The 26,117-nt window shown below is 45.7% G+C and overlaps 2 protein-coding genes across 4 annotated transcripts in view; one reads left to right on the top strand and one right to left on the bottom strand.

Annotated features, from left to right (window-relative positions):
* The window catches only part of klhl28 (kelch like family member 28), a 34,601-nt gene that overhangs the window by 5,603 nt on the left and 2,881 nt on the right, over positions 1-26,117 (bottom strand). Inside the window, exons 2-5 of one of the 3 annotated variants that reach the window (XM_081347412.1) lie at positions 23,808-24,000; positions 6,779-7,039; positions 1,588-2,225; positions 497-940 (exon numbers count right to left, since the gene is read on the bottom strand). In XM_081347412.1, the coding sequence (XP_081203538.1) occupies positions 497-940; positions 1,588-2,225; positions 6,779-7,039; positions 23,808-23,882 (1,418 nt within the window). In that variant the 5' untranslated portion in view covers positions 23,883-24,000. Of the gene's footprint in view, positions 1-496; positions 941-1,587; positions 2,226-6,778; positions 7,040-9,873; positions 9,972-23,735; positions 24,001-26,117 lie in introns of those variants that run through there. The other 2 variants (XM_081347414.1, XM_081347413.1) reach the window with 2 other exon arrangements.
* togaram1 (TOG array regulator of axonemal microtubules 1) overlaps positions 23,376-26,117 on the top strand; it is a 31,384-nt gene continuing 28,642 nt past the window's right edge. The window contains exon 1 of the mRNA XM_081347411.1: positions 23,376-23,535. The gene's annotated coding sequence lies outside the window, so the exon portion shown is untranslated. The remainder of the gene's footprint in view (positions 23,536-26,117) is intronic.

The raw sequence follows: 26,117 nt of genomic DNA, 5'->3' as shown, positions 1-26,117 counted from the left end.
CTAGTGGTGACGTTGTGAATTGCACCCAACAGTGGCCGACAGGAAGTGATGTCGTCGTCTGAGACAGCAGAGAGTAGCCAGTTCAGCAATGAGGTTTCTTTACAAAGATCAATTAAGAAATTATGTTTATTTAATTATTCAGTAAAATTATGTTATTGTGAACATTATTGTGACTTGTTCATCATTGTGTCAGTGTTTTATTCGCTGACTTTAGCTCGCTTCTTTACACGAAGAACAACATAGTGACGAAACGTGTTTGTCCGTTCAGGGCCACCGTAGAAACATGACGATGTAAGCGGATCCGCGGTGTGTGTAGAGAGAAATGCCTCATTCTAAGCTAATAAACACATTACGCTTCATTATGTAAGGTCTTTATAGACCACTGAAAACATCGTTATGTATATGATATTGCATTTCTGTCAACAGATCCTCCTAAATATCACACACTGCACTTTTAGAAGGAACGACTAATTCCCAGAATGCATTGCTGCCGTACCTGTTCATGTGCGCCGGGCCGTAGCCGCCGATCGCGTACACCATCCCGTCCAGCACGGCGGTGGCGAAGCAGCTTCGTGATTTGGTCATGGGCGCCACGGGCTGCCACTCCTTCACCTTGGGCACGTACTTCTCCACCGACTGCAGGTAGTACTGTCCGTCGTAGCCGCCGAGCGCGTACAGCTCGCCCGCTAGCACCACCACACCTAGCGTGCTCCTGCACTCCGCCATGCGCTCCACCGAGGCCCAGGTGTTGCTGTCGGGGTCCCAGCGCTCCACACTGCTCTCGTGCCGCCGGTAGCTGATGCCCTGACGCATGTGTGTCGCGATGCCGCCCACCACGTACACCTTCTGCTCCAGGACCGCCACGCCGAACTCGTAGCGGGGCACGGTGAGCGGAGCCAGGCCGATCCACGAGTCCGTCTGCGGGAAGTACATCTCCATACTGACACACACACACACACACATTAAATTTAATATTCAACAATATTATTGATCTCCTGCAATGACTCCATTATATGAGAACTGAACTGAGCTGGACGATGACATCACGGTTTTCTCCAGAGCGGCTATATATATAAATATAGATAGCCTAAGGCACACCTGTGCAATAATCATGCTGTCTAATCCGCATCTTGATATGCCACACCTGTGAGGAGGATGGATTATCTCGGTAAAGGAGAAGTGCTCACTAACACAGATTTAGACAGATTTGTGAACAATATTTGAGAGAAATAGGCCTTTGGTGTACATAGAAAAAGTCTTAGATCTTTGAGTTCAGCTCATGAAAAATGGGGGCAAAAACAAAAGTGTTGCGTATATAATTTTGTTCAGTGTATATAAATGAACTAAATTAATAACGTTTTTACAACAAAAATGAACCATCACTGAACTTACTTAAGCTGGACTGTGATGCTATTTTCTTCTAGAAACAAACTTTGTTGCATTATTTTCCTGTTATCTCTGTAAAGCTGCTTTGAAACAATCTGTATTGTATAAAGCGCTGTATAAATTAAGGAGACTTGACTTCACTAGAACTCGTTAAGACTTGAACGCACCAGAATGCTTTGGCATAATTAAACATGCGTTCACCTTTCCAGCGTAGCGAATAACCCGGCTTTGCCCCCGACCGCCAGCAGGACCTTGGGAGCGCAGCGCGGCCGCGTGGACAGCACCGTCTGGTACGAGAGCCGGTGTTCGGGCATGAAGTGGTACTTGAGCGCCTCGTTGAGCAGGTGTTTGCAGGTGTGGTCGTCGCGGATCAGGTGGTTAGCCTCGTAGAGCCGCGTGAGGAACTTGACGCTCAGCAGCGGCAGCCGGACGCAGTGCAGGAGCTGCGCCAGATACTGCTGTCGCTCCGTCAGGTCGTACTTGATCCAGGACTCCAGCGCAAAGAACACCGTCTCCTCCGTCACCACGTTCAAGCAGTCGTTGGACACGATCTCGTCGAGCTCGGCCCGCGTCAGCTCGAAGAACTCCTCCGTCTGGCACACCTCCTCGAAGTTCTGGCAGATGAACTTGCTGGCCGCCAGGCACAGGTCGTGGCAGCCGTAGGTTTCGGCGAAGCGCGAGATGCCGATGCAGTTGCCGGCGTCCAGCTGGCTCTCCAGGAAACTGCAGCACTCCTTCAGAACCAGCTTGACCTGCAGGAGGTTAGCGGCGGGGAGAAGAGACTCCACCGTTTCCTGTGAGATGAACACTGTTCCTGTGTAAGCGTACTCCACTATGGCCTGATGGGGAGACGGAAACATCACGGTTAATTCTTGTGCATCAACTGACCCTTCGCAGGGTGTTTGATTGACAGGCGATCTGACCAATCATAATCCGCCGAATCCAGGCGGGTCTTTGCGAACGGTCAATTACAACAAGTTACACACTGGTACCAGAGAATGTCTAATTAGGGGAGAACGTCCACTCTCAGTGAACTTCCGTCTTCTGAACTGGCTGCAGTTCCACTCTGGCTCCACATGAGGGCGCTCACAGGACGAGTGCAGAATGAATGGAGGTCTATGGCGCTATACCCCTCATAATCCACTTTACTCAGGATATCATTTTTTGTCTAGTAATTTGGATGTTGTATTCGAAAGGAGATGCAAAGAAATTACACACTGCTGGGTGTTAGATTTTTTAGAGTCACTTATTTGCTTTAAAAAGTCTTTTAAAATGTCAATGACGTCATAAGTACGACCAGAGATACTGCTTTACGGCAATCCTTCAGTCACTTTGGTGCTTTCAGCTCTGCACTTTCTTTCCTCTCGAGGCGTCGACAACACAGCTGACACAGGTAAACACACAACACAGCTGACACAGGTAAACACACAACACAGCTGACACAGGCAAACACTCAACACAGCTGACACAGGTAAACACACAACACAGCTGACACAGGCAAACACACAACACAGCTGACACAGGTAAACACACAACACAGCTGACACAGGTAAACACACAACACAGCTGACACAGGGAAACACACAACACAGCTGACACAGGTTAACACACAACACAGCTGACACAGGCAAACACACAACACAGCTGACACAGGTAAACACACAACACAGCTGACACAGGGAAACACACAACACAGCTGACACAGGCAAACACACAACACAGCTGACACAGGCAAACACACAACACAGCTGACACAGGCAAACACACAACACAGCTGACACAGGTTAACACACGACAGCTGACACAGGCAAACACACAACACAGCTGACACAGGTTAACACACAACACAGCTGACACAGGCAAACACACAACACAGCTGACACAGGTAAACACACAACACAGCTGACACAGGGAAACACACAACACAGCTGACACAGGTTAACACACAACACAGCTGACACAGGCAAACACACAACACAGCTGACACAGGTTAACACACGACAGCTGACACAGGCAAACACACAACACAGCTGACACAGGTTAACACACAACACAGCTGACACAGGCAAACACACAACACAGCTGACACAGGCAAACACACAACACAGCTGACACAGGGAAACACACAACACAGCTGACACAGGGAAACACACAACACAGCTGACACAGGGAAACACACAACACAGCTGACACAGGGAAACACACAACACAGCTGACACAGGTTAACACACAACACAGCTGACACAGGGAAACACACAACACAGCTGACACAGGGAAACACACAACACAGCTGACACAGGGAAACACACAACACAGCTGACACAGGGAAACACACAACACAGCTGACACAGGTTAACACACAACACAGCTGACACAGGCAAACACACAACACAGCTGACACAGGTAAACACACAACACAGCTGACACAGGCAAACACACGACAGCTGACACAGGCAAACACACAACACAGCTGACACAGGCAAACACACAACACAGCTGACACAGGGAAACACACAACACAGCTGACACAGGCAAACACACAACACAGCTGACACAGGTAAACACACAACACAGCTGACACAGGCAAACACACAACACAGCTGACACAGGCAAACACACAACACAGCTGACACAGGTAAACACACAACACAGCTGACACAGGGAAACACACAACACAGCTGACACAGGCAAACACACGACAGCTGACACAGGTAAACACACAACACAGCTGACACAGGTAAACACACAACACAGCTGACACAGGTTAACACACGATAGCTGACACATGCAAACACACAACACAGCTGACACAGGCAAACACACAACACAGCTGACACAGGTAAACACACAACACAGCTGACACAGGTAAACACACAACACAGCTGACACAGGTAAACACACAACACAGCTGACACAGGTAAACACACAACACAGCTGACACAGGCAAACACACGACAGCTGACACAGGCAAACACACAACACAGCTGACACAGGCAAACACACAACACAGCTGACACAGGGAAACACACAACACAGCTGACACAGGCAAACACACAACACAGCTGACACAGGTAAACACACAACACAGCTGACACAGGCAAACACACAACACAGCTGACACAGGCAAACACACAACACAGCTGACACAGGTAAACACACAACACAGCTGACACAGGGAAACACACAACACAGCTGACACAGGCAAACACACGACAGCTGACACAGGCAAACACACAACACAGCTGACACAGGTAAACACACAACACAGCTGACACAGGCAAACACACAACACAGCTGACACAGGCAAACACACAACACAGCTGACACAGGTAAACACACAACACAGCTGACACAGGCAAACACACAACACAGCTGACACAGGCAAACACACAACACAGCTGACACAGGCAAACACACGAGCTGGAAGAGTTTTTGTTTTGTTGTTTTAAAAGACCATCAAGCGGTATCTCTGGTCGTAATCAGTCCTTCACTGACCAATCAGCGTTCATTAGCAGAATGCTAGCGTGTTATGGGCAACAACAACTCAACCTGTAAGAAATCGAAAGGACATAAGTACTCGTTCATTCAACTTTCGACCTATAACCCATGTTGAACTTGCAAAACCTACAATCAAATCTGAGATTTCTCAACGGCAATCGGGTGAAAGAGACACATTGTGTCGACCAAAACATTTTTGTTCATCCTTTAAAGATTGTCTCTATTTATAAAACTGAAAGTTTCAAGAAGTAGGAAAACTCACACTTTTTTTAAAAAAAGAAGACTAAATTACCATTGTAAACAGCTGCTGAGGGTGCTTATTGGCTATTTTCACTCCCTAATATCTATTTTGTCACTCATTTTGCTTTTGAAATAATATTAAGACATTATGAAGGATAATAATTAAATTTAACTTTATCTATACACCTCAAATTTAGCTCAGTGCTTTGTCATCCCACAGTGCTACCAAATACTTTCTGTAGAACTTAGAGCCGCGGCCCTCAGATGTTAGTCTGGAGCCCTGTGATCTTAAAATAAAACTGCACCATAATTTCTGTACGCTTAATCTATTTATTATCAAAGCATTTGTCTGTAATAGTTATTTAGGGGGAAAATGTGAAGGTGTGCCCCTAAATTTTCTGCTTGCGCTCCTAAAATTTTAAGTCAGGGGCTACAGCGCTCCTAATAAAAAAAGTTAGTCTGGAGCCCTGTAACCCATGTTGAACTTGCAAAACCTACAATCAAATCTGAGATTTCTCAACGGCAATCGGGTGAAAGAGACACATTTCGCCGTCTAGCTCCATAGACTCCCATTCATTCTGCACTCATGGCCGATCGCCCCCAGTGGAGCTCTGGTGGAACTACAACCAACATTCGGTACAATAGGACTCAATAGGGAGTGGCCAGGCTCTCCGTAGACGGGCTCTGGTGGTACACTGAGGACAAATATGTCCATGTCAAAAAAGACTGTCTAAAAAATTTTAAGCTTGGAAGAACAGACTTAAGTTTAAAGAATAAAGAAGTAAAAAAAAAAAAAGTTTAAAAAGTGAAACAAAAAACGTTATAGAGGTTTAAGTTTATAAAAAAATATTTATGAACAATATTTAAATAAAGAGACAGAAACATTGTGTTTAACCCTTTGTGCATCAATTACAGCAAGTTACACGTATGGTCCATCGAGGACAAAAATGTCTGTGTCTTAGAAATTTGGAAGAACAGACTTAATTTTGGTCTTACTTTAAAGAAGACCCGTGGCAGATTATTGCTTAAGTAAAAAAAGCCTAAAAAGTGAAACCAAAAATAAAAGTTATAATTCATGAAAACGATTTATAAACAATATTTTATGTAAAATATATACTTTATGAAACATGTTAAACTCTAAAAGTGCTAGAAAATCACAGACTTAAATCTATACAACTTGTGTTCCAAATTTGAGGTTGATCTATCAAAAAAATAGCGTTCAGTGAGTGTGTGTTTGGGCGCAGTTCCAGATTTCCCCATTAGAGGCAGTAAAACTCCACTGGGACACAGCGGCTGGGTTTTCTCTCACAAATATTACAAGCACACACACACATAATTGTATTATTGCACATAGCCTATTATCAAAGATTGAATAATTTTATAGTTAAATGGCCCTGGGATTAAAAATTGCATTTTTGTCTTTAAGATCCTGAGAGGAACTATTTTGTGTTTCTAGTGCAAAATAGATTTATTAAAGGAAATGGGGCTGAAATTGTAAAATTCCAATAAAAACACACACCTGTACCAATTTTTATGCCGTTTGCATTAACACAGGCAAAATTATCAATAAAACACAACTGAAAAAGACACTGTCCATAAGGTTGCACAAGGTGATTCATGAGAAATCATGCATTGTTTGACCCGCTGCATTCACCTTGAGCGCGGCTTCGTCGACGCACTGGAACTCCACCTCCGACGTCTCCTTCTCGGACAGGTTCCCCGTGAACATGGCCTTGAAGTACGGGCTGATGCTGGCGAGCACCACCTTGTGCGCGTGGATCTTGGCGTCTCCGACGCGCAGCACGATGTCGCAGAGCTCATGGTCCTGGCGCAGGAGTTGCAGACCCTGCAGGAGCTGCTCGGAGTGAGGCCGCGTCAGACTCGCAAACATGTACGACTTCGCCGACTGCTCCATCTGACACACAAGACCAGATCACACACGGGTTCTGTTAGAGCGGTGTGTGTTAGCGGCCGCTAAGCTAATCACTAATGATCTTTACAATGGAGGTGAATCAATCAAAACTAACTTTATCTGGACAATAACTTTATTCTAGATCTGCTGTAAAGCCTGACACTCTCTGTTACTGTAATCTCCTGTTATCACTGTAAAGCTGCTGTGAAACTCTATATTGTGAAAGCGCTGTATAAATGAAGGAGACGATAACACTGTTCTGCTAACCCTGTAGCTCAGCACTAGTGAACCGATATTGAGTAGTTCACTTCAGAATTAAAATCTCCTGATGATTCACTCTCCTCCTCGTCATCCAAGATGTTCATGTGTTTCTTTCTTCAGTGGAAAAGAAATGAAGGTTTCTGAGGAAAACACTCCAGGATGTTCCTCCATATAGTGTCTTCAATGGGGTCCAACGGGTCGAAGGTTGAAAGGTCACGCGTGAAAAACTAATTTTCTCCTCCAACTTCATAATCGTCCGACATCGTTGATTTACCATTTGTGTTTTATTTTTTGTAAAAGGCGTTTGACTCAGTCTTTGCACGTTCTCTTAGTAAACACTGGGTCGGTTCTTACACCTACGTCACGCTTGACCTTTCAACCTGATTACGTAATGTGTGTCGCATCACAGCGAGTGCAAGACCAGCATTAGTGATTATAAAAGTATATAAATGTTTATTTAGTTGTAAAATGTCGGCTGGTGTGTCTAGATGAGACTCTTATTCCTCGGCTGGATCGTGTCGAGACTTTGAAGCTGCACTGAAACTCACATCTGGACCTTCGACCCGTTGGACCCCATTGAAGACACTATATGGAGGAACATCCTGGAGTGTTTTCCTCAGAAACCTTCATTTCTTTCCGACTGAAGAAAGACAGACATGAACATCTCGGATGACGAGGAGCGACTCCTTTAACTTCCCAGATTGATCTTTTAGATTCCGTTTTCTGTGAATGAACATCTGTCGCTCTTGCCATCCCATAATCACAATCAGCTTTGATACTTCTGATATGAAACAAAGTCTCAGCTTTCATATTCTGTCAGTTTCATCAGTAAATTCAGTCAGTAAACGTGTGTGTGTGTGTGTGTGTGTGTGTGTGTGACAGCTGAACTGATCATCTCTTCATCTTTACCTCTAGTTACAGCAGCAAATCAACATCAGAAGGAATGATGAAATATTCAGAACAACTTCCTGAAATCATGTAATCCATCAATCAGTGTTTCAATCACGGAAAGACGGCAATAGAACCGTCTAGACTATAGGCAGAAAACTTTCATTCTGTTTCATTGATGAGAGAATCAGGATCGAGTGTGTAAATCAGCAACTCGAAGTGTGTGTGTGTGTGTGTGTGTGTGTGTGTGTGTGTGTGTGTGTGTGTGTGTGTGTGTGTGTGTGTGTGTGTGTGTGTGTGTGTGTGAAGAACTGAATCAGAGAGTTCAAACAAGTCACCGGAGCTTTCTTCAGTTCTCTCTCTCTCTCACACACACACACACACACACACACACACACACACACACACACCGGAGCTTTCTTCAGTTCTCTCTCTCTCTCACACACACACACACACACACACACACACACACACACACACACACACACACAAACACGCACACACACAAACACACACACTCACACCAGAGCTTTCTTTAGTTCTCTCTCTCTCTCTCTCACACACACACACACACACACACAGACACACACACAGACACACACACAGACACACACACACACACACACACACACTCTCTCTCTCTCTCTCTCTCTCTCTCTCTCTCTCACACACACACACACACACACTAACACCAGAGCTTTCTTCAGTTCTCCCTCTCACACACACACAGACACACACACTCTCTCTCTCTCTCTCTCTCTCACACACACACACCCACACACACACACACACACACACACTCTCTCTCTCTCTCTCTCTCTCTCTCTCTCTCTCTCTCACACACACACACACACAATCACCGGAGCTTTCTTCAGTTCTTCAGGGACATAACTCCCGAAGAGCCGCTGATGTGAACAAACAAACTCTGAGTTTAGAGTTTAAACACTCTCTCTCTCTCACACACACACACACACACACACACACACACACACACACACACACTCAAGGAAACTCCATAAAAACATGCCTTTGTAAATCATGTCATGGCATAATTATGGCCATAAAGTCATAATTTTTACATTTTATCTCATAAAATTTCTTTTTATTTGACGATTTCAATTTTTAACATAATATTGACTTTTTATGTCATAATTGTACTTTTAACTTCACCATGTAATTTCTTTTATCTCAATATGTCATAACTATGAATGACATAATTTTGATTCTGTCATACTATTTACATTTTACGTCATAGTTATGACTGTATCTCATGACTCATAATTTCGCCTTTGTATGTCAAAATATTGGACTTTTTGTAATAACGTTGATATTTTATATCTTAGTTCTGACTTGCCGAAGCATGATTTCTATCTTCTGCTTCCCTATGAAGACAAACGCGCTCTTTCTAGGCAACATTAGCTTTGACACACAGCCATTCAGATTCAGAACAGCAAACATCATATCAGGTGCATTTAGTACACCAGATCATCGCAGTCATCTGCACATATGAGAATCATCTTCATCTGACATGAATCAGCTGATATGAATAAATAAAGCTGCTCATTCTATGCTAACATTAGCATCTGCATAAAAAGCTCAGCACAGCGGCGTTTAACGCTCATTAACACCGTGCTCTGGTCTATTTAATGCTGTAAAGTGCAGTAATAAAGCGTTTAATCAGTGTTTACCTGCATGTCTGCTGATTTCTGGCAGTTTGAAGCGCAACACGGCCGCGACTGTCAGGAAAACAAACACAAATCAGCGCATGCGTCACTTCCGGGAAATCAACGAGCAGAGCAAAATAAAACCGCGACCATCCTCCAAATATCGCCCGCTCTTTTAAATAAGAGCTTGTTTTAAAAAAATATATTCTCTTGAAATGACACCTCTGTGAATATCAGGTGCAGAAAATGTTGTTTGTGTTTGTGTGTGTGTGTGTGTGTGTGTGTGTTGCCCTGGAGCTGCTCTCTGATGCGACACTGATGTAGCTTAAAATAGACCTGAATGAGAGAGAGAGAGGGAATCATTGACACACCCAATCACCCCATTGCACTCACATACACTCATACACCGCTCTTACTGTACGCCCATACACCGCTTTTACTGTACGCCCATACACCGCCCTTACTGTACGCCCATACACCGCTCTTACTGTACGCCCATACAGCGCTCTTACTGTACGCCCATACACCGCTCTTACTGTACGCCCATACACCGCTCTTACTGTACGCCCATACACCGCTCTTACTGTACGCCCATACACCGCTCTTACTGTACGCCCATACACCGCTTTTACTGTACGCCCATACACCGCCCTTACTGTACGCCCATACACCGCTCTTACTGTACGCCCATACACCGCTCTTACTGTACACTCGTACACCACTCGTACGCTCATACACCACTCTTACTGTACGCCCATACACCGCTCTTACTGTACGCCCATACGCCGCTCTTACTGTACGCCCATACACCGCCCTTACTGTACGCCCATACACCGCTCTTACTGTACGCCCATACACCGCTCTTACTGTACACTCGTACACCACTCGTACGCTCATACACCACTCTTACTGTACGCTCATACACCGCTCTTACTGTACGCCCATACGCCGCTCTTACTGTAAGCCCATACACCGCTCTTACTGTACACCACTCTTACTGTACACTCGTACACCACTCGTACGCTCATACACCGCCCTTACTGTACGCTCATACAGCGCTCTTACTGTACGCCCATACACTGCTCTTACTGTACACCCATACACCACTCTTGCTGTACGCCCATACACCGCTCTTACTGTACGCCCATACACCGCTTTTACTGTACGCCCATACACCGCCCTTACTGTACGCCCATACACCGCTCTTACTGTACGCCCATACAGCGCTCTTACTGTACGCCCATACACCGCTCTTACTGTACGCCCATACACCGCTCTTACTGTACGCCCATACACCGCTCTTACTGTACGCCCATACACCGCTCTTACTGTACGCCCATACACCGCTTTTACTGTACGCCCATACACCGCCCTTACTGTACGCCCATACAGCGCTCTTACTGTACGCCCATACACCGCTCTTACTGTACACCCATACACCACTCTTACTGTACGCTCATACATCGCTCTTACTGTACGCCCATACACTGCTCTTACTGTACGCCCATACACCACTCTTGCTGTACACCGCTCTTACTGTACACCCATACACCGCTCTTACTGTACACCCATTCACCGCTCTTACTGTACACCGCTCTTACTGTACGCCCATACACCGCTCTTACTATACGCTCATACACCGCTCTTACTATACGCTCATACACCGCTCTTACTGTACGCTCATACACCACTCTTACTATACGCCCATACACCGCTCTTACTGTACACCGCTCTTACTGTATGCCCATACACCGCTCTTACTGTACACCCATACACCACTCTTGCTGTACACCGCTCTTACTGTACGCCCATACACCGCTCTTACTGTACACCCATACACCGCTCTTACTGTACGCCCATACACCGCTCTTACTATACGCTCATACACCGCTCTTACTGTACGCTCATACACAGCTCTTACTGTACACCGCTCTTACTGTACACCCATACACCGCTCTTACTATACCCTCATACACCGCTCTTACTGTACGCTCATACACCACTCTTACTATACGCCCATACACCGCTCTTACTGTACACCGCTCTTACTGTACGCCCATACACCGCTCTTACTATACGCTCATACACCGCTCTTACTGTACGCTCATACACAGCTCTTACTGTACACCGCTCTTACTGTACGCCCATACACCGCTCTTACTGTACGCCCATACACCGCTCTTACTATACGCCCATACACCGCTCTTACTGTACACCGCTCTTACTGTACGCCCATACACCGCTCTTACTATACGCCCATACACCGCTCTTACTGTACACCGCTCTTACTGTACGCCCATACACCGCTCTTACTGTACACCGCTCTTACTGTACGCCCATACACCGCTCTTACTGTACACCGCTCTTACTGTACGCCCATACACCGCCCTTACTGTACGCTCATACATCGCTTACTGTACGCCCATACACCGCTCTTACTGTACGCCCATACACCACTCTTACTGTACACCGCTCTTACTGTACGCCCATACACCGCTCTTACTATACGCTCATACACCGCTCTTACTGTACGCTCATACACAGCTCTTACTGTACACCGCTCTTACTGTACGCCCATACACCGCTCTTACTGTACGCTCATACACCGCTCTTACTGTACGCTCATACACCGCTCTTACTGTACGCTCATACACCGCTCTTACTGTACGCTCATACACCGCTCTTAAGGCCCGTTCACACCAAGGACGATAACTATAAAGATAACGATAAAGATATAATTCTAAAAATCGTTCTCCATATTAAAGAATAACAGAGTTCACACCACAACTATAACAATAAAGATATGAGGAACGATATCGTTGGGATCACTTTCAGAACGATTTTTTTCCAGCTGTCGAACGATAAAACACTGACAGCCAATCAGAATCCATTCTAATTTAAAGGTCTCGCGCATTTAAAATGGATCTGGATCATCCGGGCGCGCGCGTGCTTAGAATAAAAAGACCGTTATCGGTCGTTGGTGTGGACGCATATATAGTTATCTTTATCGTTATCTTTATAGTTATCGTGCTTGGTGTGAACGGGCCTTTACTGTACGCTCATACACAGCTCTTACTGTACGCTCATACACAGCTCTTACTGTACGCTCATACACAGCTCTTACTGTATGCTCATACACAGCTCTTACTGTACACCCATACACCGCTCTTACTGTACGCTCATACACAGCTCTTACTGTACGCTCATACACCGCTCTTACTGTACGCCCATACACCGCTCTTACTGTACACAGCTCTTACTGTACGCTCATACACCGCTCTTACTGTACGCCCATACACCGCTCTTACTGTACACTCATACACTGCTCTTACTGTACGCCCATACACCGCTCTTACTGTACGCTCGTACACAGCTCTTACTGTATGCTCATACACCGCTCTTACTGTACGCTCATACACCGCTCTTACTGTACACCGCTCTTACTGTACGCCCATACACCGCCCTTACTGTACGCTCATACATCGCTCTTACTGTACGCCCATACACCGCTCTTACTGTACGCCCATACACCACTCTTACTGTACACCGCTCTTACTGTACGCCCATACACCGCTCTTACTGTACACCGCTCTTACTGTATGCCCATACACCGCTCTTACTATACGCTCATACACCGCTCTTACTGTACGCTCATACACCGCTCTTACTGTACACCGCTCTTACTGTACGCCCATACACCGCTCTTACTGTACGCCCATACACCGCTCTTACTGTACGCCCATACACCGCTCTTACTGTACGCCCATACACCGCTCTTACTGTACACTCATACACAGCTCTTACTGTACGCCCATACACCGCTCTTACTGTACGCCCATACACCGCTCTTACTGTACGCCCATACACCGCTCTTACTGTACGCTCATACACCGCTCTTACTGTACGCTCATACACCGCTCTTACTGTACACCATACACCGCTCTTACTGTACACCCATACACCGCTCTTACTGTACGCCCATACACCGCTCTTACTGTACACCATACACCGCTCTTACTGTACACCATACACCGCTCTTACTGTACACCCATACACCACTCTTACTGTACGCTCATACACAGCTCTTACTGTACGCTCATACACCGCTCTTACTGTACGCCCATACACCGCTCTTACTGTACGCCCATACACCGATCTTACTGTACACCGCTCTTACTGTACGCTCATACACCACTCTTACTGTACGCTCATACACAGCTCTTACTGTACGCCCATACACCGCTCTTACTATACACTCATACACTGCTCTTACTGTACGCCCATACGCCGCTCTTACTGTACGTCCATACACCACTCTTACTGTACGCTCATACACAGCTCTTACTGTACGCTCATACACCGCTCTTACTGTACACCATACACCGCTCTTACTGTACGCCCATACACCGCTCTTACTGTACGTCAATACACCACTCTTACTGTACGCTCATACACCGCTCTTACTGTACGCTCATACACCGCTCTTACTGTACGCTCATACACAGCTCTTACTGTACGCTCATACACCGCTCTTACTGTACGCTCATACACCGCTCTTACTGTATGCTCATACACCACTCTTACTGTACGCTCATACACAGCTCTTACTGTACGCTCATACACCGCTCTTACTGTACGCTCATACACCGCTCTTACTGTATGCTCATACACTGCTCTTACTGTACACCATACACCACTCTTACTGTACGCTCATACACCGCTCTTACTGTACGCCCATACACCGCTCTTACTGTACGCCCATACACCGCTCTTACTGTACGCCCATACACCGCTCTTACTGTACGCTCATACACCGCTCTTACTGTACGCTCATACACCGCTCTTACTGTACGCCCATACACCGCTCTTACTGTACACTCATACACCGCTCTTACTGTACGCTCATACACCGCTCTTACTGTACACCTTACACCGCTCTTACTGTACGCCCATACACCACTCTTACTGTACGCCCATACACCGCTCTTACTGTACGCTCATACACCGCTCTTACTGTACGCCCGTACACCGCTCTTACTGTACGCTCATACACCGCTCTTACTGTATGCTCATACACCGCTCTTACTGTACGCCCATACACCGCTCTTACTGTACGCTCATACACCGCTCTTACTGTATGCTCATACACCGCTCTTACTGTACGCCCATACACAGCTCTTACTGTACGCTCATACACCGCTCTTACTGTATGCTCATACACCACTCTTACTGTACGCTCATACACCGCTCTTACTGTACGCTCATACACCGCTCTTACTGTACGCTCATACACAGCTCTTACTGTACGCTCATACACCGCTCTTACTGTACGCTCATACACCGCTCTTACTGTACGCTCATACACCACTCTTACTGTACGCTCATACACAGCTCTTACTGTACGCTCATACACCGCTCTTACTGTACGCTCATACACCGCTCTTACTGTATGCTCATACACTGCTCTTACTGTACACCATACACCACTCTTACTGTACGCTCATACACCGCTCTTACTGTACGCCCATACACCGCTCTTACTGTACGCCCATACACCGCTCTTACTGTACGCCCATACACCGCTCTTACTGTACGCTCATACACCGCTCTTACTGTACGCTCATACACCGCTCTTACTGTACGCCCATACACCGCTCTTACTGTACACTCATACACCGCTCTTACTGTACGCTCATACACCGCTCTTACTGTACACCTTACACCGCTCTTACTGTACGCCCATACACCACTCTTACTGTACGCCCATACACCGCTCTTACTGTACGCTCATACACCGCTCTTACTGTACGCCCGTACACCGCTCTTACTGTACGCTCATACACCGCTCTTACTGTATGCTCATACACCGCTCTTACTGTACGCCCATACACCGCTCTTACTGTACGCTCATACACCGCTCTTACTGTATGCTCATACACCGCTCTTACTGTACGCCCATACACCGCCCTTACTGTACGCTCATACATCGCTCTTACTGTACGCCCATACACCGCTCTTACTGTACGCCCATACACCACTCTTACTGTACACCGCTCTTACTGTACGCCCATACACCGCTCTTACTGTACACCGCTCTTACTGTATGCCCATACACCGCTCTTACTATACGCTCATACACCGCTCTTACTGTACGCTCATACACCGCTCTTACTGTACACCGCTCTTACTGTACGCCCATACACCGCTCTTACTGTACGCTCATACACCGCTCTTACTGTACGCCCATACACCGCTCTTACTGTACGCCCATACACCGCTCTTACTGTACGCCCATACACCGCTCTTACTGTACGCCCATACACCGCTCTTACTGTACGCCCATACACCGCTCTTACTGTACACTCATACACAGCTCTTACTGTACGCCCATACACCGCTCTTACTGTACGCCCATACACCGCTCTTACTGTACGCCCATACACCGCTCTTACTGTACGCCCATACACCGCTCTTACTGTACGCCCATACACCGCTCTTACTGTACACTCATACACAGCTCTTACTGTACGCCCATACACCGCTCTTACTGTACGCCCATACACCGCTCTTACTGTACGCTCATACACCGCTCTTACTGTACGCTCATACACCGCTCTTACTGTACACCATACACCGCTCTTACTGTACACCCATACACCGCTCTTACTGTACGCCCATACACCGCTCTTACTGTACACCATACACCGCTCTTTCTGTACACCATACACCGCTCTTACTGTACACCCATACACCACTCTTACTGTACGCTCATACACAGCTCTTACTGTACGCTCATACACCGCTCTTACTGTACGCCCATACACCGATCTTACTGTACACCGCTCTTACTGTACGCTCATACACAGCTCTTACTGTACGCCCATACACCGCTCTTACTGTACACTCATACACTGCTCTTACTGTACGCCCATACGCCGCTCTTACTGTACGTCCATACACCACTCTTACTGTACGCTCATACACAGCTCTTACTGTACGCTCATACACCGCTCTTACTGTACACCATACACCGCTCTTACTGTACGCCCATACACCGCTCTTACTGTACGTCCATACACCACTCTTACTGTACGCTCATACACAGCTCTTACTGTACGCTCATACACCGCTCTTACTGTACGCTCATACACCGCTCTTACTGTATGCTCATACACCACTCTTACTGTACGCTCATACACAGCTCTTACTGTACGCTCATACACCGCTCTTACTGTACGCTCATACACCGCTCTTACTGTATGCTCATACACTGCTCTTACTGTACACCATACACCACTCTTACTGTACGCTCATACACCGCTCTTACTGTACGCCCATACACCGCTCTTACTGTACGCCCATACACCGCTCTTACTGTACGCCCATACACCGATCTTACTGTACGCCCATACACCGCTCTTACTGTACGCTCATACACCGCTCTTACTGTACGCCCATACACCGCTCTTACTGTACACTCATACACCGCTCTTACTGTACGCTCATACACCGCTCTTACTGTACACCTTACACCGCTCTTACTGTACGCCCATACACCACTCTTACTGTACGCCCATACACCGCTCTTACTGTACGCTCATACACCGCTCTTACTGTACGCCCGTACACCGCTCTTACTGTACGCTCATACACCGCTCTTACTGTATGCTCATACACCGCTCTTACTGTACGCCCATACACCGCTCTTACTGTACGCTCATACACCGCTCTTACTGTACGCTCATACACCGCTCTTACTGTATGCTCATACACCGCTCTTACTGTACGCCCATACACCGCTCTTACTGTATGCTCATACACCGCTCTTACTGTACGCCCATACACAGCTCTTACTGTACGCTCATACACCGCTCTTACTGTATGCTCATACACCGCTCTTACTGTATGCTCATACACCGCTCTTACTGTACGCCCATACACCGCTCTTACTGTATGCTCATACACCGCTCTTACTGTACACATCTCTTACTGTACGCCCATACACCGCTCTTACTGTATGCTCATACACCGCTCTTACTATACGCCCATACACCGCTCTTACTGTATGCTCATACACCGCTCTTACTGTACACAGCTCTTACTGTACGCCCATACACCGCTCTTACTGTACGCCCATACACCGCTCTTACTGTATGCTCATACACCGCTCTTACTGTACGCTCATACACCGCTCTTACTGTATGCTCATACACCGCTCTTACTGTACGCTCATACACCGCTCTTACTGTACGCTCATACACCGCTCTTACTGTACGCTCATACAGCGCTCTTACTGTACGCTCATACAGCGCTCTTACTGTACGCTCATACAGCGCTCTTACTGTATGCTCATACACCGCTCTTACTGTATGCTCATACACCGCTCTTACTGTATGCTCATACACCGCTCTTACTGTACGCTCATACACCGCTCTTACTGTACGCTCATACACAGCTCTTACTGTACGCTCATACACCGCTCTTACTGTACGCTCATACACCGCTCTTACTGTACGCTCATACACCACTCTTACTGTACGCTCATACACAGCTCTTACTGTACGCTCATACACCGCTCTTACTGTACGCTCATACACCGCTCTTACTGTATGCTCATACACTGCTCTTACTGTACACCATACACCACTCTTACTGTACGCTCATACACCGCTCTTACTGTACGCCCATACACCGCTCTTACTGTACGCCCATACACCGCTCTTACTGTACGCCCATACACCGCTCTTACTGTACGCTCATACACCGCTCTTACTGTACGCTCATACACCGCTCTTACTGTACGCCCATACACCGCTCTTACTGTACACTCATACACCGCTCTTACTGTACGCTCATACACCGCTCTTACTGTACACCTTACACCGCTCTTACTGTACGCCCATACACCACTCTTACTGTACGCCCATACACCGCTCTTACTGTACGCTCATACACCGCTCTTACTGTACGCCCGTACACCGCTCTTACTGTACGCTCATACACCGCTCTTACTGTATGCTCATACACCGCTCTTACTGTACGCCCATACACCGCTCTTACTGTACGCTCATACACCGCTCTTACTGTATGCTCATACACCGCTCTTACTGTACGCCCATACACCGCCCTTACTGTACGCTCATACATCGCTCTTACTGTACGCCCATACACCGCTCTTACTGTACGCCCATACACCACTCTTACTGTACACCGCTCTTACTGTACGCCCATACACCGCTCTTACTGTACACCGCTCTTACTGTATGCCCATACACCGCTCTTACTATACGCTCATACACCGCTCTTACTGTACGCTCATACACCGCTCTTACTGTACACCGCTCTTACTGTACGCCCATACACCGCTCTTACTGTACGCTCATACACCGCTCTTACTGTACGCCCATACACCGCTCTTACTGTACGCCCATACACCGCTCTTACTGTACGCCCATACATCGCTCTTACTGTACGCCCATACACCGCTCTTACTGTACGCCCATACACCGCTCTTACTGTACACTCATACACAGCTCTTACTGTACGCCCATACACCGCTCTTACTGTACGCCCATACACCGCTCTTACTGTACGCCCATACACCGCTCTTACTGTACGCCCATACACCGCTCTTACTGTACGCCCATACACCGCTCTTACTGTACACTCATACACAGCTCTTACTGTACGCCCATACACCGCTCTTACTGTACGCCCATACACCGCTCTTACTGTACGCTCATACACCGCTCTTACTGTACGCTCATACACCGCTCTTACTGTACACCATACACCGCTCTTACTGTACACCCATACACCGCTCTTACTGTACGCCCATACACCGCTCTTACTGTACACCATACACCGCTCTTTCTGTACACCATACACCGCTCTTACTGTACACCCATACACCACTCTTACTGTACGCTCATACACAGCTCTTACTGTACGCTCATACACCGCTCTTACTGTACCGCTGAATCCTACAGTTAAATCCGACCTCTAGTTCATAAACGCCAGAGGAGAACTGGCCCCCGACTGAGCCCGGGTTCTCCCAAGGTTTTTTTTTTTCTCCATTAGGTCACCTGATGGAGTTTTTCGGTTCCTTGCCACTGTTGCCTTTGGCTTGCTCAGTTGGGGATATTTGGGGATATTTAATTGAATTAATCAATCAACGATACTATTGATCAGCATTACCGAACGTAGACGTTCCACTAGAAACAAACATTGATGTATTGTTCTAATTTATTACTGTGAAGCTGCTTTGATACAACCTGTGTTGTGAAAAGCGCTATATAAATAAACTTGACTTGACTTGACTTGACTGTACGCCCATACACCGATCTTACTGTACACCGCTCTTACTGTACGCTCATACACAGCTCTTACTGTACGCCCATACACCGCTCTTACTGTACACTCATACACTGCTCTTACTGTACGCCCATACGCCGCTCTTACTGTACGTCCATACACCACTCTTACTGTACGCTCATACACAGCTCTTACTGTACGCTCATACACCGCTCTTACTGTACACCATACACCGCTCTTACTGTACGCCCATACACCGCTCTTACTGTACGTCCATACACCACTCTTACTGTACGCTCATACACAGCTCTTACTGTACGCTCATACACCGCTCTTACTGTACGCTCATACACCGCTCTTACTGTATGCTCATACACCACTCTTACTGTACGCTCATACACAGCTCTTACTGTACGCTCATACACCGCTCTTACTGTACGCTCATACACCGCTCTTACTGTATGCTCATACACTGCTCTTACTGTACACCATACACCACTCTTACTGTACGCTCATACACCGCTCTTACTGTACGCCCATACACCGCTCTTACTGTACGCCCATACACCGCTCTTACTGTACGCCCATACACCGATCTTACTGTACGCCCATACACCGCTCTTACTGTACGCTCATACACCGCTCTTACTGTACGCCCATACACCGCTCTTACTGTACACTCATACACCGCTCTTACTGTACGCTCATACACCGCTCTTACTGTACACCTTACACCGCTCTTACTGTACGCCCATACACCACTCTTACTGTACGCCCATACACCGCTCTTACTGTACGCTCATACACCGCTCTTACTGTACGCCCGTACACCGCTCTTACTGTACGCTCATACACCGCTCTTACTGTATGCTCATACACCGCTCTTACTGTACGCCCATACACCGCTCTTACTGTACGCTCATACACCGCTCTTACTGTACGCTCATACACCGCTCTTACTGTATGCTCATACACCGCTCTTACTGTACGCCCATACACCGCTCTTACTGTATGCTCATACACCGCTCTTACTGTACGCCCATACACAGCTCTTACTGTACGCTCATACACCGCTCTTACTGTATGCTCATACACCGCTCTTACTGTATGCTCATACACCGCTCTTACTGTACGCCCATACACCGCTCTTACTGTATGCTCATACACCGCTCTTACTGTACACATCTCTTACTGTACGCCCATACACCGCTCTTACTGTATGCTCATACACCGCTCTTACTGTACGCTCATACACCGCTCTTACTGTACGCTCATACACCACTCTTACTATACGCCCATACACCGCTCTTACTGTATGCTCATACACCGCTCTTACTGTACACAGCTCTTACTGTACGCCCATACACCGCTCTTACTGTACGCCCATACACCGCTCTTACTGTATGCTCATACACCGCTCTTACTGTACGCTCATACACCGCTCTTACTGTATGCTCATACACCGCTCTTACTGTACGCTCATACACCGCTCTTACTGTACGCTCATACACCGCTCTTACTGTACGCTCATACAGCGCTCTTACTGTACGCTCATACAGCGCTCTTACTGTACGCTCATACAGCGCTCTTACTGTATGCTCATACAGCGCTCTTACTGTATGCTCATACAGCGCTCTTACTGTATGCTCATACACCGCTCTTACTGTATGCTCATACACCGCTCTTACTGTATGCTCATACACCGCTCTTACTGTATGCTCATACAGCGCTCTTACTGTACGCTCATACACCGCTCTTACTGTACGCTCATACACCGCTCTTACTGTACGCCCATACACCGCTCTTACTGTACGCTCATACAGCGCTCTTACTGTACGCTCATACACCGCTCTTACTGTATGCTCATACACCGCTCTTACTGTATGCTCATACACCGCTCTTACTGTACGCCCATACACCGCTCTTACTGTACGCCCATACACAGCTCTTACTGTACGCCCATACACCGCTCTTACTGTACGCCCATACACCGCTCTTACTGTACGCCCCTACACCGCTCTTACTGTACGCCCGTACACCGCTCTTACTGTACGCCCGTACACCGCTCTTACTGTACGCCCGTACACCGCTCTTACTGTACGCCCGTACACCGCTCTTACTGTACGCCCGTACACCGCTCTTACTGTACGCTCGTACACCGCTCTTACTGTACGCTCGTACACCGCTCTTACTGTACGCTCATACACCGCTCTTACTGTACGCTCATACACCGCTCTTACTGTATGCTCATACACCGCTCTTACTGTATGCTCATACACCGCTCTTACTGTATGCTCATACACCGCTCTTACTGTATGCTCATACACCGCTCTTACTGTATGCTCGTACACCGCTCTTACTGTACGCCCGTACACCGCTCTTACTGTATGCTCATACACCGCTCTTACTGTATGCTCATACACCGCTCTTACTGTACACCCATACACCGCTCTTACTGTATGCTCATACACCGCTCTTACTGTACGCTCATACACCGCTCTTACTGTACGCTCATACACCGCTCTTACTGTACGCCCATACACCGCTCTTACTGTATGCTCATACACCGCTCTTACTGTACGCTCATATATTATACACTAACACAAATACTCAGACAGTTATAAGCCATCCTAGAGACAAACATCCACTCTAATACTGCTGCATTCCAGTGTTACTTTAAGTCTACATATCTTTCTTTTTTATGGTATAAATGGTAAACAAAGTATGGCAAAAATTTACTAAAATAAATAAAACTACAAAAGAGTTTAAGTTATTTTAGTACATTAATGCCATACTCGGGCAAACAAAAATGCTGATGTTTTTCAAGCCCAATTTTTGATTATCTGGTTTCTCAGTTACTGCTGGATTTGTGTGCAGAAATTATGCCTTTTATTATTTATTTATTTTTTGCAGCAGAAAAACTGCAAAATGTGGAGTAAAAGTTTGAAACTTATCCCCCAGTTCCACAGACAAGGCTTAAACCTAGTCCCAGACTAAAATACATGTTTGATCTGTTTTAACTCAAAATAACTTGCACCGACAGATCTTAAATAATTTTTATAATATGTGTGTTGATGTGGAAGCGCTGCTGCCTGTCACGAACTACACCTCCCACAGTGCACCGCGCCAACCATCCAGTGTGGGGTCAGAGGGCGCGTCGCCATGGCAGCGGCTGGTTGTGACATCAGCGCCATTTTGGTCGTGTGTTGTGATGGAAGCAGCGAGAAAATCAGAATCCGACAGAAAAACAACGAAAATCAGACCCAAATCAGACAAATTCAGGCCAGAGAGAGCAGATTCAGCGAATCAGACTGAGTCACATCGAGAATCAAACCGAATCGGCACGGGAGTCATTTAGATCTGCAATAACAGGTTTGATTTGAACTAAAACACATAAACACTTGAGGCATTTTAATATTGTTCGATGTTGTAAATTGTACCAGGGTTTTATAAGGTATGTTATTAATTAATTATTTTATGTGTTGCCGATTTTGTTAAAAAACAGCATCTAGCGAATCTACCAAACAAACGTCCAATAAGATGAATGAGAATAATTAATACTGTAGAATCACCTCAGTGTCTCGTTATTACTCTGAGTATGTGATGTCAGATGGCGAATGTTGAGGGAATAAACGAGTAAATACCGCAGAAGAGCCACAAGTGGTTTTCCTTCCGAATGATTCCGAGTCATTCCGAATATTCACATGAAGATCCGTCATTCCTGTGAGCTTTAGCTGGAAGAGTTGAGATGTTTTACAGCAGCTGGTGTCTATTTTAACAGCTCAACACTGACCTCTGACCTCTGACCTCAGGTCATCATTTCCCTCAGAGGTTCACCTGAAGTAACAGAGCGATCAATCAGAGTTATCTGGTGTTTAATACTGTTCTCAATACGCTAGCTAGCTCAAAAATGTGATTTATACATCATTACTGTAACATATTTCTTGAAACAATTTAGTTAAAGATGTTTTTTAAATGTTACTACTTAGAGATGAGATTCAGAAGTAACGTTCCTATAATACTTTATGGAATAGAGAAAACATTACCATAATGCTTATCTAACGCTCACATAACCAAGGAAAAACTTTTTAAAACATTTAAAAAACTTGAGTTTTGACCATTCAGAAAATTCAGCAGAATATAAAGCACAACAGTCTGTTCCGGAAGTTAAAACTCCATTCATTTTCTCCATAGGGAAATCGATTTTTTTATGATAATAAATTATTTTTATGATAATAAATAAATGATTTTTTTATGATAATTGATAAATCTACTGTGAGCTACGAGGATGTTAATCGATGGTGTTTGCCTCTGTTGAATCCTTAAAACCCACATTATTTCAACTTGGTTTTAAAATAATCGCGAAAATTTAAAACTACATTACCCATGATGCTGTACAGTAAACCCACCAATCAGAGAGTTGCCACAATTAAAGCTCCGCCCACTCCTGTGAAACACTGTGAATGACATAATCGAGTCGCTCTCTCTACGCTCTCAAAATACAAGGCTATATGCATATTTTGCAATAAACTTAAAATATATTGTTTATATATCTATATATGAGCAATTTTATGTTTCTCAATTTTTTTTAATTCGATTAAGCTGATTTTTGCATATTTTTTGCAATTGTTTTTAATTCGATTGTGATTTTATTGCTAAATGGGATTGTAGTTCTTTCAAGTAATATTTGTAACTCTACACCCTTGCCTCATTTAGTATGCGCGGTTCTATGAATATGCAAATGAGCCCCGCCTCCACTCCCTCACTCACTCAGAGATCCACTGGTTGGCGATCACACGTTGATCTGATTGGTTACAAGGTAGTTTGTGACGTCAGAAACACCAGCGATTTCAAAGCGTGTGTTTGAGACTGTCTTTGGTTCACTGCAGTTTTAAGCAGGAAATACTCAGCAATGCTGTCGACTTATGAACTTACACATGCTTTGTCTTAAAGCAGATTAAAAACACCACATAGACACATAATCAACATTACAAGCTGGATTTACACCACAGGGGGACTTTAAAGGTACCGTATGTAGGATTGTGGACAAAACTGGTACTGCAATCACTTTAAAAATACTGTAGAGCCGTGTATCCCCTCCCCCTCCCCCCTGACTCGAGGTTGCCAGATAAGCTGCAGGATTCAGCAGAAACGTAGGCTGCTTCAATGAGCTTACAATGGCAAGTGATGACGAGACGTACACAGTAAGTTTTTTTTTTCTGTCAATTGTGTTTATGCTTTATGAGAGATATTTTGATGAGTAATTACTTATTTTAAAAAATTACTAATTGTTGAGGTGCTGGGGCCATAATAGCTGAAGAGATAAGCGTTTTTGATTTGATATTTAATTTGATTTGATTTCTTTATTTTGAACATATAAATACAATTACAATTCAAAAAAAATCTGAGAAAAAAAAAAGGATAATAGTAAAAGAAAACAAAAAAACATATAGACTTAAACAACAAAATAATACTTCCTTAATTTTCAATACGAAAAAAAAAACCTTGATTTACAAGTGTTAAAGTTTTTGTCATATTATAGGCTAAAAACAGAATAAACATTTGCCACAGAAATTATAACACGGGACAAATTCAATATCACTAATGGCTATCACAGGGTTGTTTTCAGTCCCATCAGAAAATATTGTTAGAGTAACTAAATTACATTAGCAATGGTCATACAGGTCAACTTGCAGCATGTGTAACTTAGTCCACGATATACATGAAGAACGAATGACGAATATTTTTTTCTGAGGTAAAGTTAGGCTTGTCTCAATTACGTTTCAAATTGCCATAATGGTCGTGCTAATGTTTTCATCAGCGTCTCAGCATAATGACAGAGAAACGGGCTCCTATAATGCATTGCAAATGCATACGTCCATGTGAGCTAACGTTACGTTGCTTGAACACGCATAACTTTGTTCGACTGTCATGAATATATGAAATGTCCATTG

Source organism: Scardinius erythrophthalmus, assembly GCF_964197995.2.
Source record: "Scardinius erythrophthalmus genome assembly, chromosome: 19".
NCBI lineage: Eukaryota > Metazoa > Chordata > Actinopteri > Cypriniformes > Leuciscidae > Scardinius > Scardinius erythrophthalmus.
This window is presented reverse-complemented; position numbering and strand designations above follow the sequence as displayed.